This window comes from Equus asinus, chromosome 25 (assembly GCF_041296235.1).
Source record: "Equus asinus isolate D_3611 breed Donkey chromosome 25, EquAss-T2T_v2, whole genome shotgun sequence".
NCBI classification, from domain to species: Eukaryota; Metazoa; Chordata; class Mammalia; order Perissodactyla; family Equidae; genus Equus; species Equus asinus.
Window position 1 is genome coordinate 25,278,106 of NC_091814.1, and position 15,784 is coordinate 25,293,889.

The window sequence follows — 15,784 nt, forward strand, 5'->3', positions numbered from 1 at the left end:
GACAGATAAGAACGGGTCCCTGAGATTCCAGGCTTTCTACAGATTCCAGGGGTAGATGGAGTGCTACAAACGGGTATCCTGAACTTGTATCATTAAGCAGTTACTATTTAAACCCAGCCTTGTTCCAAAATGTTTTCAAGGTCCCCTTGTACTTAGCAGGTCACAGGTTACCTTGAGTAACCTCAAGAAAGCTGCTAAGCATTCTAATCCAGCTAGATGGTCCTGCTAGGCACAACCTGTCTCTAGGATACAGCTACATTCAAAATGTGATGTTTAGGGTAAGTCCACCACGGCTCCAACTCCCCAGTGTGTGGGGTTTTACTGAAAGAGCGTTTTCTAAGAAGGAAAAGATTTGGAGGAAGGCAGGCGATGAGTAAAAGCTGAGCTCGTGCTTCCACCAAAACTATTGCCATTTTGGTGACTCGGTGTTAGGACACGGAAGGATTCTTTGGGTACCCTCCCTACAAACAGTGGCGGAAAATAAAAGCTTCCAGAGCAAATCGTCAGGGAAAGACGCAAATGCACTGCATTTAGCACCATTACTGGAGCCCAGACTTCAGCCTTCTTCAAGGTAGGCTACCCGGGGAGCTCAAGCCTAACTCTAATCTAACAAACCACATTATAAATAACGGACCAATCTCAGATACAGCTGCTCTCCCAACCCTTTGGCTGCCCCAAACATTCACGGCTGGTTTCCGCCCTGACCCTGGACAGGGCCGCGCCCTGCTCCGCCCCACCCTCCTCGTCGGCGCCCGGGCCTCGTCCCCACTCCCAGGCGCCACCTACCGCAGCCCCGCCTCGCCCCGGCTCCACGTGTCCGGCCCCACCCCAGCGCTAGCGGCCCTTTAAACACCCCCACCCTTACACATTTCTCCCCCCCCCCGCCCCCACCCGGACGGCAGCCGGAGAGGGACAAAACTCATGGCGTACAGCCAGTTTCCTCCGCGGGTCAAGTCTCGGGCTGCCTAGCCCGTGGGGCTCTCCGCCCGGCCGCAGCCCCCTGGCGCCCCCCAGCCCCCGGCGGCCGGGGAGAGGAGTGTCGGCGCGGCCCGGCTGTGGGGCGGGGCCGTGGGGAGCGCGGGTCTCCGCCGCCGCCGCCGCTGCCTCCGCCTGCCGCTCGGGCCGCCCGCTCGCCCGCCGCTGGGTGCGCTGCACGCGGGGGGCAGCCGCGGTGCAGAGGTTCATGCAGCGGCGGCGGCGGCGGCGGCTGCGGCTGCTGCTGCTGCTGCCGCGGAGGCAGGCAGACCGGGCGCTGCCGCCGCCGCCGCCCTCCCCCGGCTCCATGCCGCCGCCGCTGCCGCCTCCTCCTCTCCGGCGAGGGGCGGGGGGCTCCGGCCTGGGGTGGGCACCACTCCTCACAGCGCTGCTCCCCTCCCTGCCCTCCGCGCGGGCGCTGGAGCCGGCGGGGGCGCCCGCCGCCTCCTAGGAGCGCACGCTCCGCGCGCCCTGCCGGGGAGAGGGGGCGGGCGTGGGCGTGGGCGGGGGCGGGCGGGCGTCGGGGCAGCGGGGACCCCGAGCGGCGGCGAGAGGAGGGGGCTTCCCCGGAGGGTGCCCGGCGGCAGCGCCCGGCTCCTAGGCGTGAGCTGAGCCGGACCGGGAGCCGGCGGCGTGTCGCCATGCCGGCGTGACGGGCGCCCCCGGCTGCCCGCGCGGGCCCCCGCGCTGCCCCACGCCGCGCCGCGCCGGCGCCGGGCGGCAGGATGGGCTGTATCCAAAGCATCACCTGCAAGGCGCGGATCCGGCGCGAGAACATCGTGGTGTACGATGTGTGCGCCACCATCGACCAGTGCCCCACGCGCATCGAGGAGACCTCGCCCATCGTCCTGCGCTACAAGACCCCCTACTTCAAAGCCTCGGCCCGCGTGGTCATGCCCCCCATCCCCCGCCACGAGACCTGGGTGGTGGGCTGGATCCAGGCGTGCAACCAGATGGAGTTCTTCAACACCTACAGCGACCTGGGCATGTAAGCGACCGGCCGCGCAGAGCCGGAGCGGGGTCCCTGGCCTCCGTCTATTCTCCCCACCCGGACCCTCCTCCCCAGCTCCTTCTTACAGCTCTCCCCATCCTCTTCTAAACCTTTCTCCCGCCTCCTCTTCCACCTCCCTCCTCCCTACCCTTTTGTTTCAGTGACAGGGCGGGTGTAGGGAGGCTCCTTACGAAGGCATTTTCTTGTGGTTTGCTTCTGACTCCCCTGAACGCAAGGAGAACGATGCGGGGCGGGAAGAACGCGACAAGGAGGGTTCGAGAGACAGAGGTGGGGATGGCTGGCGAGTGTCCTGGGAGTTTCGGGGCGCCGTCAGTGCTTTGTGAGGTTTCCCAGGAAGAGTTTGGGGGGACCTGTGGAAAGAGGTGTGGAGTGGAGTTGCCGGGGGCGCATGGGCTGTGCCTCGCGTCCTTTGGAGAAACCAGAGCGGGCTTGGAGGAGAAGGTCCTGGGTGTCCTGGCGGGACTTGGTAGTTCTGCTCTTGCTCCTCCGACTGTTGAATTCGAACCCTTGTCTCCCAGGCCAAGAAACCTAGAGGCGTTTCCACCCGGAACCGCAAACCCGGCCCAGGCGCCTCTGGCTCAACGCCCTCTGGACGAGTTCTGGGGCGATGGGGAGCCGGAAGGCACCGGACGTGTCCCACCCGAGCAGGGCTGATGGCCTTGTGCGAGCGGTCTCCGGCTGGCGCGGCGCGGTGTCCCCCTTATGCTTAAGAAAAGTACGGGTCTCCTGTTTGTCTAGGGTCTTTACTTCAAAACTTTACTATTTGCGGCGCTCGAAGGGATTCCCCGGCGCCCACCGCCGAATCCTGTCGGCGAGCTGGGAGCTCTCCAACTTCTTTCAGCAGCGCCGCTCGGCGCGCGCCGGGCTCGGCGGCTGCGGTGGAGACCAAGGATCGCGGCGACTCCTCGGCCGCCAGGGGCCGACAGCCTGCCCTGGAACCGCAGGCTGCGGGCGGTCGCGTCCAGGGCTGTTGTATTTACTAAATGTTCGTTAACTCCCTCTCAGCCTCCTTTCAGAACTAGACTCTGAGCGGTTAGCAACTACAATGGCTAAAAGGTTTGGGGTCGCGTTCTGCCTGCCGTTACAGTGTCGGTGTGGAGCACCCTAATTAGCCTACAGCCTATAGGGAAACCCTTTTCTGGAAGTTCAGCCTCATTTCATTTATTAATCCAGAACTCTAGAGCTCCCAAGGTTCATCTACTGAATATGGATATGGGGTGGGGGAGTTTCCATTTTAAAAGGTCAAACCATTTTTTTAGCAGCAGTGTGCAGGTTTTTTATGGCACTCTGAAAGCATGTAAGTTAACACTAGTCTTAGGTACTGAAAGGAATTTTGACAGTTCGCTTTGTCTCAGCACCCCCTCCCCCAAGAGTTTGAACTTTTCTCTTTAAGCATGAAAGCTCAATGCTGGAGAAAGTTCATTCCTAGTGAGGATGTGTGAGAGCCCAGTTTCCTCTATGCCTCTGCACATCGTGTTCTTGTCTTTCTGGAAGGCAGCTGGATGTGAGAAATGGGGGACATATTATTTTAGGTGAATCATGCCATTTAAAAGCAGACACACCCTCAAAAGAATGATTATATCTGAACACGTGTCTCTTATAGCTGTTTTTCTTAGAAACCCATTATTTCCAGCCAAATCAGAGAAAGCCCCAGACAGGGCAAGGGTGCCCTCCCTTTTTCCTCCCTGGCCTGGCCCTGATGGCAGTGTGCAACCTTGCAGGGGAGGGAGGGGGCAGTCATGGCAGCCTGGAGCCCCTGTAGAGGAAGCCAGGAGGAACTGAGAAGAAATAGCCTCCCTTTTCTGCACAACCAGGGCTCTCCGTTGCCTCACGTCTCTTGTAAAACAATAAATCAAAAGCAAATAAATAAATAATTCTGTCCATAAAAGAAAATATATTCTACCTCAGGAGAAGCCGAATTGAGATATAAACAGACGTGGTAGTTGAATTTCCTTGAATCTGTGGAAGAGTGTGTCCACATTGGAACCAACTTTCATGGGCATGAATCAGTGCCAGCTCTGAGGGACACAAATTCCCTGCCCTTTCCTTGCTGAATTCTTGCCTTTGGGGTCTAGAAAAAAGTTTTGCTTTTAAACTGCCACTTGTAGTATTTTAAGATTCTTGGTTTTCATGTTGTTGATGCAGGGGGGCAAAAATAGTCCCTAGGAAATCATAAAGCATATTATTATAGATCCATGTCCACCGTCTACCTGTCTTTTCATGGTTGCAATAATTGCCACGCGTTAAAGGCCGCTTTGGAGCCCAGATTTGATTGAAGCAATTTCCGCAAAATGTTTATGCCCTGAGAACTTCACCAGTGTAAACTTTTTAATGGGAGCTCATATTGCATGAAAGTCGCTGCAGACTATTTGTTATTATGTCTAATTTAGCCAGTACCTTGAGTGGAAAAAACACCGCAGGCTGAATTTTCACCCCTGTGCAGTGCTCTTGTTACATGAAGCATGATATGATAAGAGGGTGTAGCTTAAAAATCTCCTTTTCAAATTTTAAAGGGGTCTATGCCAGGGGAAATCCACAACTTAAAATGGCAAGAAACCTCTGTCTACAGGGTCAAAAGAGAGCATGAGCATTTGTGGTTTAAATTTTCAACACTTGCAAGAAGGGGTAGGCTTCTAAAGGAGCATTTGAAGTAGTTGATGATCGTGATGGCCAGAGCTTAATTTGAACTTGAACTCAAGTGGCTTGCAACTTCCTCAAATGATTCTATGGAAACCAGGCTGGCGAATACTTGTGGCACCCATTTATTTCTCATTTGGCCCTGGTGAACCCTGCTAATGCAGTCCTGATGAGACTGCGGCAAGGCTTCATCCTTCAGGGAGGATGGGCTACTGACTTTCTCAATCAACCCGTCAATAAACAAATATTTACCAAGTGCCACCTATGTACAGGCACCAGCAAAGAAAACAAAGGAATAAGCAGGCAGTTTCACTGTTCCTCAACATAGGAGGTATGGACACATGCAGAGAAAGCCAGGGCAGTGTAGGAAAAATGCCGGAGAGAGGAGTAGGGGACCAGGCAGGGTTTTCTAGAGGTCTAAGGACTTGAGCTGGACTAGAGGTATGGATAGGAGTCAACTAGGCAAGGAGGAGGGACTAATTCTAAAGGGGAAAAACAGCGAATTTATGGAGGTAAGAAAATATAAGATGTTTTAAGGGGCGTAAGTAGGCTGGGGTGGAGTTTCAGCTAGGAGAACAGTGGGAGATGAGGTCTCTAAGGTAGGCCTAGGATGATATGATCTAGAAAAGGCAAGGTTGAGGTCAGGTCTTCTTAGCCAGAGTGTCAGGTGCCTCTATACACCTTCTTCATACCTCCTGGGCATGCAGGAGCTTTTCAATTGGGGCACAAGACCTTTATGATGGAATGGTTTTGAATGCTGGGGTACAACACCCAAGAGGTTTCCTGAGTGAGGTTTGAACAAGGAATGGGGCTCATGTGCCAAGGATGGAGGAGGTGAAGCTGAGGTCAAGGGAGAGCCAACAATGGCTACAGGCCCTTCCTGTTCTCTCTGAACCCATGTTCGTTGTCTTCTAGAGCTATAAGGGAACTGTTTGTAGTCAGCCCAGGCCTGATGGCATGGAAGCCATCTCAACTGCCAACTGAGAACCTTGGCCTGGGTAGAACTTGAGGAGGTCATAGCTCACTCTTCTCCTTCAGAGCCAGTGTTATTGAGGGTTAGACTGTACCCACCCACCTCTGTTGCCTGTTTGGGTTCAGTCCAAGCTGGTTCCTATCCATTCCGAAACTATTCTTGCTCAGTTCATCTGCAATTTCCCTACTGCCAAATCCAGCAGGCACTTTTGAGAGACACTCACCTTTTCAGCACTATTCCACATGGTTGGCAGCTTCCTCCATCTTGAATCACTCCCATCTTTTAGCTTTCATGCTATTTTTCCAGCTGTTTCTCTACCTTCTCTCAAAATACAGTTCATCAGGACATTTTTCTTCTCATTCTCTAGTCTCCCTGGGTAATTTCATTCATCTCAGCGGCAGCAGATGCTTTGTGATATGCAGTCACCTGCAGTTTAGGTGTGTGTATCTACCCACAATTTCCACTTGGCTGTCTGAAAGACATCTCAAGCTCAATGTGTCCAAACCTGAACTCTTGATCTCCATAACAGCTCCCGCCAAAAACCTGTACCTTTACCATTCTTCCCCATCTCAGTAAATAAAACCTCTGGTTCTTGAGTTGCTCGAGCAGAAACACCTGTGTGTCATCCTAGATATTTCTCCACACATCAACCCATCGTCACATCCTACCCATCCCAATCTCCAAGACACATCTGTAATCCAGCTACACTCTCTGCGTCTGCCCATACCATCTTAGGACATGTCGCTATCAACTACCACCTGCTGCAACAGAGGCTTTCTCATCAAACCTGCCACCTCCATTCTTGTCCCCCTTCCAGTCTGTTCCCCACACGGCAGGCAGAGTGATATTTTAAAAATGTAAATGCTATCATTTCCCTGCGTAAACCCTTTAATGACTTTCCATTACAATTGGGATAAAATCTGAAGATCTCTTCCCGCTCTCTGAATTTCTGTTCCTAAGTCGTGTCAGCCTTTTTCCGTTTCCTGAAAGGAACGAACTTTGTCCCACTTCAGAGCTTTTCCATATGCTGCTCTCTGTCTGAAATGCTCTTCTTGCCTGCCCGTTTCTAGCAAATTCCTACTCCTCATTCAAGTCGCAGCTGTTACCCCCTCAGAGAGGCCACCCCTGATTTCAGCGTTTAAATTAGGGTTCTCCATAATGATGCACAATTCTTTTACATGTTACAGTTAGTAAGAAGGTAATTGGATGTTTGTTTAACATCTGACCCATCTACTAGAATTTAAGCTCCATGAAAGCAGATATTATATCCATTTTATTCTCTATGAACAGTTCTTGGCTCATAGAGATATTCAATAAACATTTGATAAAAATAAATAAGTGAACCACTTTTCTGACCTCAAATATTCTGTGTCCTCTTCAACAAATTATGTGTTAGCTTTTCACGTTAAACTTGAGGCTAACCCTACAAAGCTCTTGAACTCTAGACACTCCAGCAGTCACTTAGCGCATAAACAGATGAATTCTGCTGTGCTTTTGTGCCATTTTGTGTCATGTGCACTGCCCCATCAGATCCACTGCTCCTCAGCACACAGCTTCTGTCTGTCACTTCCTCCCTCTGCCCGCAGTGTTCTGTATACCAGGAGCGGTGTTCAGCAAACACTGAAGCCTCACTCTCATGTCACCTGCCTTTAAAGTGGCACACAGTGTCTGCTGAAGGAGATGTAACATAGAAACCTTGTCGTAGCTCTGTTCCCCCTGCATCCCTAACTCATGGCCTGAGTCCCAGGACTTGTCAAGGTCATGGCCTAGCCAGTGCTTAAATACCTTGCCTGGTAGGTCATTTTTACCAGAGCTAACACCCCTCTTCCTGTTCATGGCTGCATGCTGCCTGCGTGTGCAGTGTGGCTTTGAGAGTGGCCCTCACTGGTCGTAGAAATGCCTCCTTTGGGCTTTTAGCTCTTGAAGGCCAGCTCAGCCCATCTGTCCAGGGAGCCTGATGAGTCCCCAGGCCATTTCTGCCAACACCCATCCCCCATTCCTGTCACATCCCCAGTCAGGGGTTCATAATCTGGCAGTAGCTAGAGCTGCTCATCACCAGAAATGTTGGGGACCCCCAGTCTAGAGCATCGAGACTCAGGATCAGAAAGCAGGACCCAATTCCCATATTAAAGTCCTGAGTGCCCTTGAAGGGGAGATGGCCTAACCCTTTGCCTCTAATCTTCTCCATCTCAGCAAAAGAGGAGCAGCAGAGGATTAGCTGGTCTTATCAGGAAGTATTAAGCTCACTGGAGATAAAGCACAACTCCAGAGTTGGAGGGGGTCGGGGAAACAGGGGAGGAGACAAATGATTAGGACAAGAGTTAGAAGGGGAGAAAGCAACGGGGAGTTAAAAACGCAATGTGGCTTGTGTAGCCTGGGATGCTAAAGTATGGCTGTGCGGGCACTGGGTGGGCAGAGAAAGCAGGGACAGATGAGCTGGGAGGGTGCTGGACTGCAAGGTCAGTGACTTTCCATGGGGCAGCAGAGACAAAGGCTGTCTTTGGGGCTAGGTCTGCAGATGCTTCGTGTTCCAGGTTAAGAAAGAAGGCTGCTGATTGAGTAAGGAAATGTAGAGTCTGATGCAAGATCCCCAAATGCCCTTTCCCTCTGATTTGCATCACACTCCGATCTTGTCTGACCTCCCTGTGACCTGTGAGCTCGATGCTCGTGTTATGCCTGTCTTACTGATGAGGAAACTGAGGCTCAGGGAGGTCGGATGACTAGTCTAATAAGTGGCTGAGCTGAGACATCTTCTGACCCCATGTCCTGCCTGTCTGTACACTGTCACAGCTTGGCCTAGCTGTGATGGGGACAGGTCAGCACTCTGTTCACATCAGCTCTAGAAAACATAGTGTTGATGGCTGCTGCAGTCTTGGGCCTGGCTCTCTTCCTCAATGCTTCTTGAGAAGCTCAGGGTTGCCCACAGGCCCCAAGTTGGTCATTCTTCAGCTTCCTTTCAATCAGTCACTTCTGTCCACTGATAAGGAAAGTTGTCGCAGATACCAGAGGGGCCACTATTTCTGTTGTGTTAACACCATACAGGCCCCAGGAGGTGGCCATCATTTATAAATTGGCCCTTATGAGAAGAGAAATCACATGAAGTTAGCAGCAACAGAGCCTTCTGGTGAGCACTCACGGAGGGTCCCCAGGAGGGCTGGAGCCCGCACACCACCAGCACAGAAGCCCACAGTGAGGGATGTTCCCCCCAAAGACAGAGTCAGGGGTGAGTTGCCTCTCATTCTCAGCAGTCTGAATCAGTGAGGTATTTTGGAGTCATTGTTGTGATGGGTTTTAGTAAAGAGAATACGGGTGTGCAAGTGTTGGGAGAATTGTTTGTATCAAGGAACACCTTGTGAGTCTAGGAGATTGTGCTATGGGAAGGAAAATGCAGGGAAGGGGCATAAAATGACGTGAAAGGTGTATGAGCTGGGTGCTTTCCACATGGCCTCATGGAGAACTCACCAAGGTGGGAGTGAGACCAAGGTGATGCTCAGAGACGTTCATAGCTAGTCCAAGGCCACACAGCTAGCAGGCAGCTGAGCCAGGAGTCAGCCCCTGTGCCGTGACTTCTCTGCTTCTAATCGATGGCCTTACCTCCTAGGAAGGAGGCTTTCCACACTCACTCTGCAAAATATCGTTGTGCCTCAATAGTTTTCTCTTCTGTTCCAAAATGGACCCAGCTGTATTGTTTTTTTCTGATTTGTGTGTGTCCTCACCCCTTTGGAAGTTGTTCTGAGGTCTGTAGGCGAACCTCTTCGAACTGCCCCTGAGAGTGGCTCTAGCGATTAGCAGTGAGAGCCGAATCCTTGTGAGAGCATGGGAGCAAGGATGGCAGGGAGCCAGTTCTGTCTGTGGCTGAGAAGCTCGTTCCCTGGGGGCAGGGGGACACTGCCTCAGCTCTCAGGAACCCCAGGCTGGCCAGTCTGGGCTGCAGGTTTTAGCCCTGGGCCACTGCCTTCAGGAGCTTCCCTGTGGGTCATGTGTCAGCCCTGATGGGCAGGCCTGGGCCCTGGCAGACAGTCACCCGGACCACTCAGTTACTGGACTTGGGAGTCTGTTTGTCCCTCAAACTCTCCAGACAATTGCTATTTGGACAAATGATTAGGAGGAGAAAGAGGATCCCCTTCTGGGGATGGGAAGGACCCCTGGCTCTACCATCAGCTCATCGGACATGCCTCTGGCTCCCAGGAATTCTTATACTCTTATTCTTTTTTCCAAGGCCCCCTCAGGCCACCATGTTAGCTGTGTGGACCCTGCTCCCTCATTAGGTTCTGATACAAGCCAGTTGGAACTGTTCACCATGCCAATTGAAGATACAGCTGCTGGATCCCCAGCACAAGGGTTCACCTCAGAAGACCTGGGTTTGAGTGCCAGCCGTGTGACCTTTGGCAGGTCCCTTACCAATTCAGTGTCTAGTTTGCATGCATGTAAATAGACGTTAATGAGATCTGTCCCGTCTCCTTCCCTGGGGGTCAGGAATCAAGTGAGATGACAACTGTGAAAGAGTTCTCCAAACTGTAATGTGTTGTGCGCATATTATTTGTATTATTTTAGAATGTGACTGTTATTATTCTAGAGGATGACTCTGGATCAGCCTCAAGGAACAGGGAGGCTGTGGTTGTGGCCCTGCAGCTTCCCCAGGCAAAGAAGCATTGAGACTCTGGAGAGGGGACTGTCACGCCTCAGCCGCTGCTCCCCACGGCCCTGCTCAGAGCCAGAGGGGAGGAGAAAGGCTCACTCTGTACCTCCAGCTCCAGGGCTGTTTTCCACTCATAGTCAGAGGAGGGTGGTCGCTTCCCCTTGCCCCACCCAGAAGTCACCCTCTCAGATCTGCTCTAAGCTGTGGATTTTGGACAGCATCCCTGGCCGCTTTCAGTCCCTGGGCATGATGTCTGTCCCTCAGCCACGTCCTCATGGAGACTGCCCCAGCCCTGGGCCCTCCAGAGGTGACAGTATCAGTCAGGCTCAGGTGAGGAGCCAAGGACGCAGGAGCAGGGCAATGCTAGAGCATGTAAGCCATGCCATTCGTGCTCAGGACGGCGTGGAGTTTCCAGCCTGGGTCAACCAACACCTGAAATAATTTCCGTCTGAAACTATTTTTAATATTTTCTTTCCAATGTATTTTTAATATATCTTATATACATGTTTTCACAATTTTGTGTCTTTGTGTGGGACCTCACATAATGAACTTCACCTTAGTCATGAAACTTACGTAGGGCAACTGTTTTTCCCATTTTACATAAACAAGCTGAGGCTCAAAGAGATTAAATAATGTTCTCAAGGTCACCCTGGCAGATGCTGGTAGAATCAGGCCTGGTGGCCAGGCCTCCCAACTCCTGGCCTCCTGTGCCAAATGTGAGGTCAGCCAACCTGGGACAGGAGCTGGGGATGAGAGAGGTCGTCCTCAGAGCCGTGTACATTGAGCACCTCTGGATCAGTCAGCACATGGGCATTTTGGCGGGCATCACTTGTGGCCTCTGGAGACAAGAGAGGGTAGATAGGAACATTGAAATGTGTCCAACAAAAGCAAAGAGAAATTTTCAGGCTGTCAGACTAAAACAGAATAAATAAGGCCATGTGCTGTCTGATGGCGTCTCAGTGGGGTTACTATGACAGGCCTGCCTCTGAAAGCCTCTGGCCGGCTCCCTCTCTTGGGGCCTGACCTTTCCAAGCTGGTTTGCAGGCTCATGTCAGGCCGGGGAGGTGAGAGGCTGTCAGAGGTCTGGCTAATAGGAAGCAATAAATTGGCATTCTCAGTCAGGAAGCTCAGCAGCATCCTGAAGGGGCAGGCAGGCCAAGGAGGTCAGGGCTTCTGGGCATGAGTGGCAGCAGGGACAGGCTTTGGCAAGCCTGGGAACCTCCAGAAATAGACAAATAAGATGTTGCTTTGCCCTTGGCATGGGGGTCAGGGGGAAGGGGTCAGGAGCCAGGGTATGTGGGGAGGTGTGGGGCTTGAATGGTTTTGGACATGCTTGCTCTAAGAAAGCAGGGTGTTACCTTCTCATCCTTCCTCCTCCTAAGAGCCACCAGCTAAGCCTCCATTCCAAAATGGCAGTCTCCACACCTGAGCCTGGGGAGCTCGATTCAAGACTGGATTTTTCTTAAGTGACTCAAATATTTGAGAATCTGTTTCAACCTTCCGTGAACAACCTTCACATTTTTTAGGAAGGAAAAGAGATTTGTGCCAAAAAAACGAAACCCAAACTCCTATTGAAGATTTGGCCTTCAGAGCCAGGAAGCCTGTCTTTTGCTGGGACACGTGTCTACTTTGAGGAATGGGCAGGTATTTGCTCATTGTCTGTGTCCCCCTGAGGCCATAAGCAACTTACTCAACCCAATAATAACCACAACAGCCATTTGTTGAACACTTATTGAGTAGTGCTCAGTACTTCATATACACTGTCTGTGAAGCAGGTGCCATTACTTTCCCCATATTAAAGATGATGAAACTGAGACCTAAAGAGGTTGAGTGGCTTACCCAGCATTGCCCAGCTAGTAAGTGACAAAGCCAGGATTAGAAACCAGAATTCCAGTGACTCCTTAGGATGTTATACTGCCTCATTAAGGGTTGAATGAATGACTGATGGAGTGAATGAATGAACAAATGGAGGAATAGGGAGTCTTCAGGATATTCTTTGAGTGCTTGCTTTTGTCTTTGCTGAGGAGACCTGGGAAACAAAGGGTTTAAACCAAATTGGAAATAGCCAGCCTCCTCGCCTCCCAGCTGGTTTGCTCAGCTGGTCAGGACACGATGTTAATGAGACCAGGGTCTTGGGGTCAGACTCAAGGGACCATCCCAGCACCCACGTCGGCACTCTTTACCCTTCCAGCTACCAGTCATAGCAGAGTCTAGGTTAAAGAGTAGCAAAACAGGTGGGAAAGTGCAAGTGGTGGGTCGACAGAATCATCCTTGACTTGCAGGGTGTTAGGGCAGTATGGGAAATCATCCAGTCCAGCTGTTCATTTCACAGACGGGGACACAAGCCCAGAGAGGGGCAGTGACACAAACTAGTGAGTGGTAGAACCAGGACTCAGACCCAGGTCCGTCCAACTCCATGGCCAATGTTCTTCACCACTGGCCCACACTGGGCCCTGATGGGGAGCAGGTGGCTCACTCCGTGGGTCAAGGCTGGGGCACCCTTAGTCTGCAAAGTAGTAATCAGGGGTCACCACCTCCTATTTTTTTATCCACCCCCCCCCCCAACCCTGTTTGCTGAGGGTCCAAGTCTGTGGGCAGAGACGGCCGCCTGCTCAAGAGGCTACAGGCTGCAGGAAGAACCTGGCCCTGGGCACCACAGAGAGGAGCTCAGCTCTGCCCAAGGGATGTCTACACAGTTGCTGGGAGCAGAGAGACCAGCCTGTTCCCAGTGTTTGTAGGCAGTGATTAGCAAGCAAGAAAGGAGAGGGTCTCCCCAGAGACCCCCATTACAGATGGCAGGAAATGGAGGGCTTGGCGGCCCGAGGGAGACATGTATGGAGAAACTGAGATTCAGCCTGGATACCCAACAACCCAGAATCCCTTTCCTCCACCCCTCAACACCCCCTGCCCCAGCCCAGGTGCTGATGCCATCCATGGGCTCCCTGGCCCCCTGCCCACAGACAGGCAAGGTAGCTCCAAGGCCCCTGGCAGCTCCAGAGGAAACAAGATCCAAGTGGTGTCAAAGATGACAGATTGTGAGGGGGCCAGGGGCCCTCCTTTGACAGCAGGGCTCAGCTGGGAGGCCCCCATGGAGCATAACAGATGGGGACGTCTGAGAGGGATACCCCAGCCGCCTGGAGACTCTGTTTCTGTTGTGGATTTTAGTTGCATTTCTCTCCATTTTTTTCTTTTCTTTTTTGTTAACTTGAGGCATTTTAGCCTAGGAGCATGATCCAGTTGTGCCGTGTCTGCTTTCTCTAAAGGAGGTGGGGGTGGAGAAGAGCAGCAGCGAGCAGTTCGAGGCCACCAAACAATTTGCTGGGGCCTTGTCAGGATCTAAGGGAAGAACTGCATGGGGGCCGAGTTTATGCCTCCGAGCAGCCTGTCACCTCTGCCTGTCTGTCTGACTCCAAAGCTATAGTCTTTGCCCCACTCCAGCTGCTTCTCCTGAGGAGGACTCTGGAAATCCAGGGTGATGTCACAGGTCTGCCTCTTGCTTCCACAGTCCTGTTCCAGCCTTGGCCCTTCCTTCCAAAACTTGCGCTAGGGACCTACCTCCAGCCCTCGCTGGAGGCCTCCCTGAAGGAGGAGGCACCTTAAGATCTCCTGGACTACTTGGACCTCTCTCCAGTGCCCCACCAGCCTGGCATGATCTTTTCAAGTCCTGTAACTTTCAGGGCTCCCTGTGCCTGTCTGATCAGCCCCACTGCCTGATTCTTTGGTATTTTTGAAGGCTCCTGCCTGCCTTTGTCCCTATCCACTGCTTGCACTGTCTCTGTGTCCGTCTTGATGTCTACCTGCTTGGTTTCTGACCCTCTGCTTTTCTCAGGCCAGCCACTGTTTCAAGCTGCTGGGCCTTAGTCAGCTGCCTGCCACCAGGCCCTCTGTCCTCCTGGGTCCTCCCTGTCAGGCTCACCCTCTCCTTCTGAGGTGACAGATGCAAATGCAGAGGGGCCCACAGCCCAAGGAGCAACACTGTCTTGCACCTGGGAGCCCATGAGCCACTCTGTTCTCCTCGTGCCCTCAGAGCCTGCACTGGGCCTCCACTTTCATTTCATGAGTGGGATTTCAAGAACCATGGATGATCTTTATAAAGAAAATTACATGTGACTTAAGGGGCAGCTGAACTAGAGGCCTGGAGGTCTGATGAGAAAGCTGAAACACAGACCAGAGTGTTGGGGACTTTCCCAGAGTGGGTGGGGAAGGGGGAAGGGGCTTGACTCAACCAGCATTCGAGGCTGGTCAACTCACAGTAAGTCTGTAGCAGAGAGAGGGGACGAAAGAAGTTTAAGAATGTGGTTCACTGCCATTGTCTCTTTGGTAGCCATTAGAAAAGCCTAGGTGTCAAGAACAGACCCTAAGATAGAGGAAAGAGGACCATTGATGGGATGTAGACAGGGCCAAGGGAAGCCATGGTCAGTGTAGTACCCGCCCAACAAGGCCGGACTGACGTGTGAGCTTTGTCCTAGCCTCCCGGGTGTGAGCCTGGGAGGACCAAGCAGCCGCTCTCACCTCCACCCCTGATGCCAGAGAACAGCCGCCCTCCAGAGTCTTCTCTGCTGAAAAGCCCCCAGAGGTAACAGTCTTCAGTCAGGTGGCTAAGCTGAGTGGCCCCAGCTAAGAGGTTCCTGAGACGGAAGGGAGGGTAGGAGACAGGAACACCAAAGCAGCTCCTGTGCGGCCATGGTGGGCTTCCTCCTGCACCGATCATTGCCTGGGCTTCTCTCGAATGTCTCTGAAAGAGGTTGTCTTTTCAGAACCTGAATCCCACAGGGAATCTAGACCATCTGAGTACCCGTGGGGTTGCTTAATCACTGGCAAAAAGACTCTCAGAGGTGGAACTGTTGCATAATTAGACAGAGAGTTAGACCTGGAGCAAGGCTGACTGAAAGGGTCATGCAGATTTAGATGGTCAGGCTGTCTTTACTAGGACAGGTCAAGAGTTAACATATATATCAGAGTGTAAGAGCACAGACCAGTTGACTGGGGTAGCAGTGAGCTCCTGAGCTGCTACAGGTCTTCCTGCAATCATTTCCAGTCTCAGGTGTTCAGTTTTTTCTGATGCCATCCGTGTGGGTCAACATTCTGGTACGTGCATGACCCAGGACAAAATGAGATGGATCTCCTTGACCTGCAGCTCCTTGGCAAAAATGAGTTTCCATAGGCGCTCAAAATCCCAGTTCTGGATTACTCCATCCAACTTCTGCATATTTCTGATTGGCTACTATGTATCCTTGAAATGAGTGTTTTCATTATTTCTTTTGTCCATAAGATCTAGCTTGTAAGTTGTGTTGTGCGAATGTTCTATATTCTTGCCAAGTTTTATCTGCTCTGTCTATCAATTATTGAGGAGGTCTTTGGAAATTTCTCACTATGCTAGTGTGTTCCTTACTCTTCCTGTAAGGCGCTCGATTGTGACTTTATACATTTTGAGGCTGAGGCTGTTTACCTCTTTGGTTTCAGTTTCTTCTTTATTTTTGACACCTGGGGATTTATTTTGCAAGCTCAACCGTGGATTCAATGAATGTCTTTCAAAGCAAGCTGCCTG

At 52.1% G+C, this 15,784-nt stretch overlaps 1 protein-coding gene across 3 annotated transcripts in view; it reads left to right on the forward strand.

The window, feature by feature from the left end:
• The first annotated feature begins 1,512 nt into the window (after window positions 1–1,512).
• FAM78B (family with sequence similarity 78 member B) overlaps window positions 1,513–15,784 on the forward strand; it is a 93,182-nt gene continuing 78,910 nt past the window's right edge. For all 3 annotated transcript variants that reach the window (XR_011498106.1, XR_011498107.1, XM_070497205.1), the window contains exon 1: window positions 1,513–1,963. Coding sequence is in view for 1 of the 3 variants with exons in the window: in XM_070497205.1 (XP_070353306.1) it covers window positions 1,701–1,963 (263 nt within the window). In the remaining 2 variants the exon portion in view is untranslated. The remainder of the gene's footprint in view (window positions 1,964–15,784) is intronic.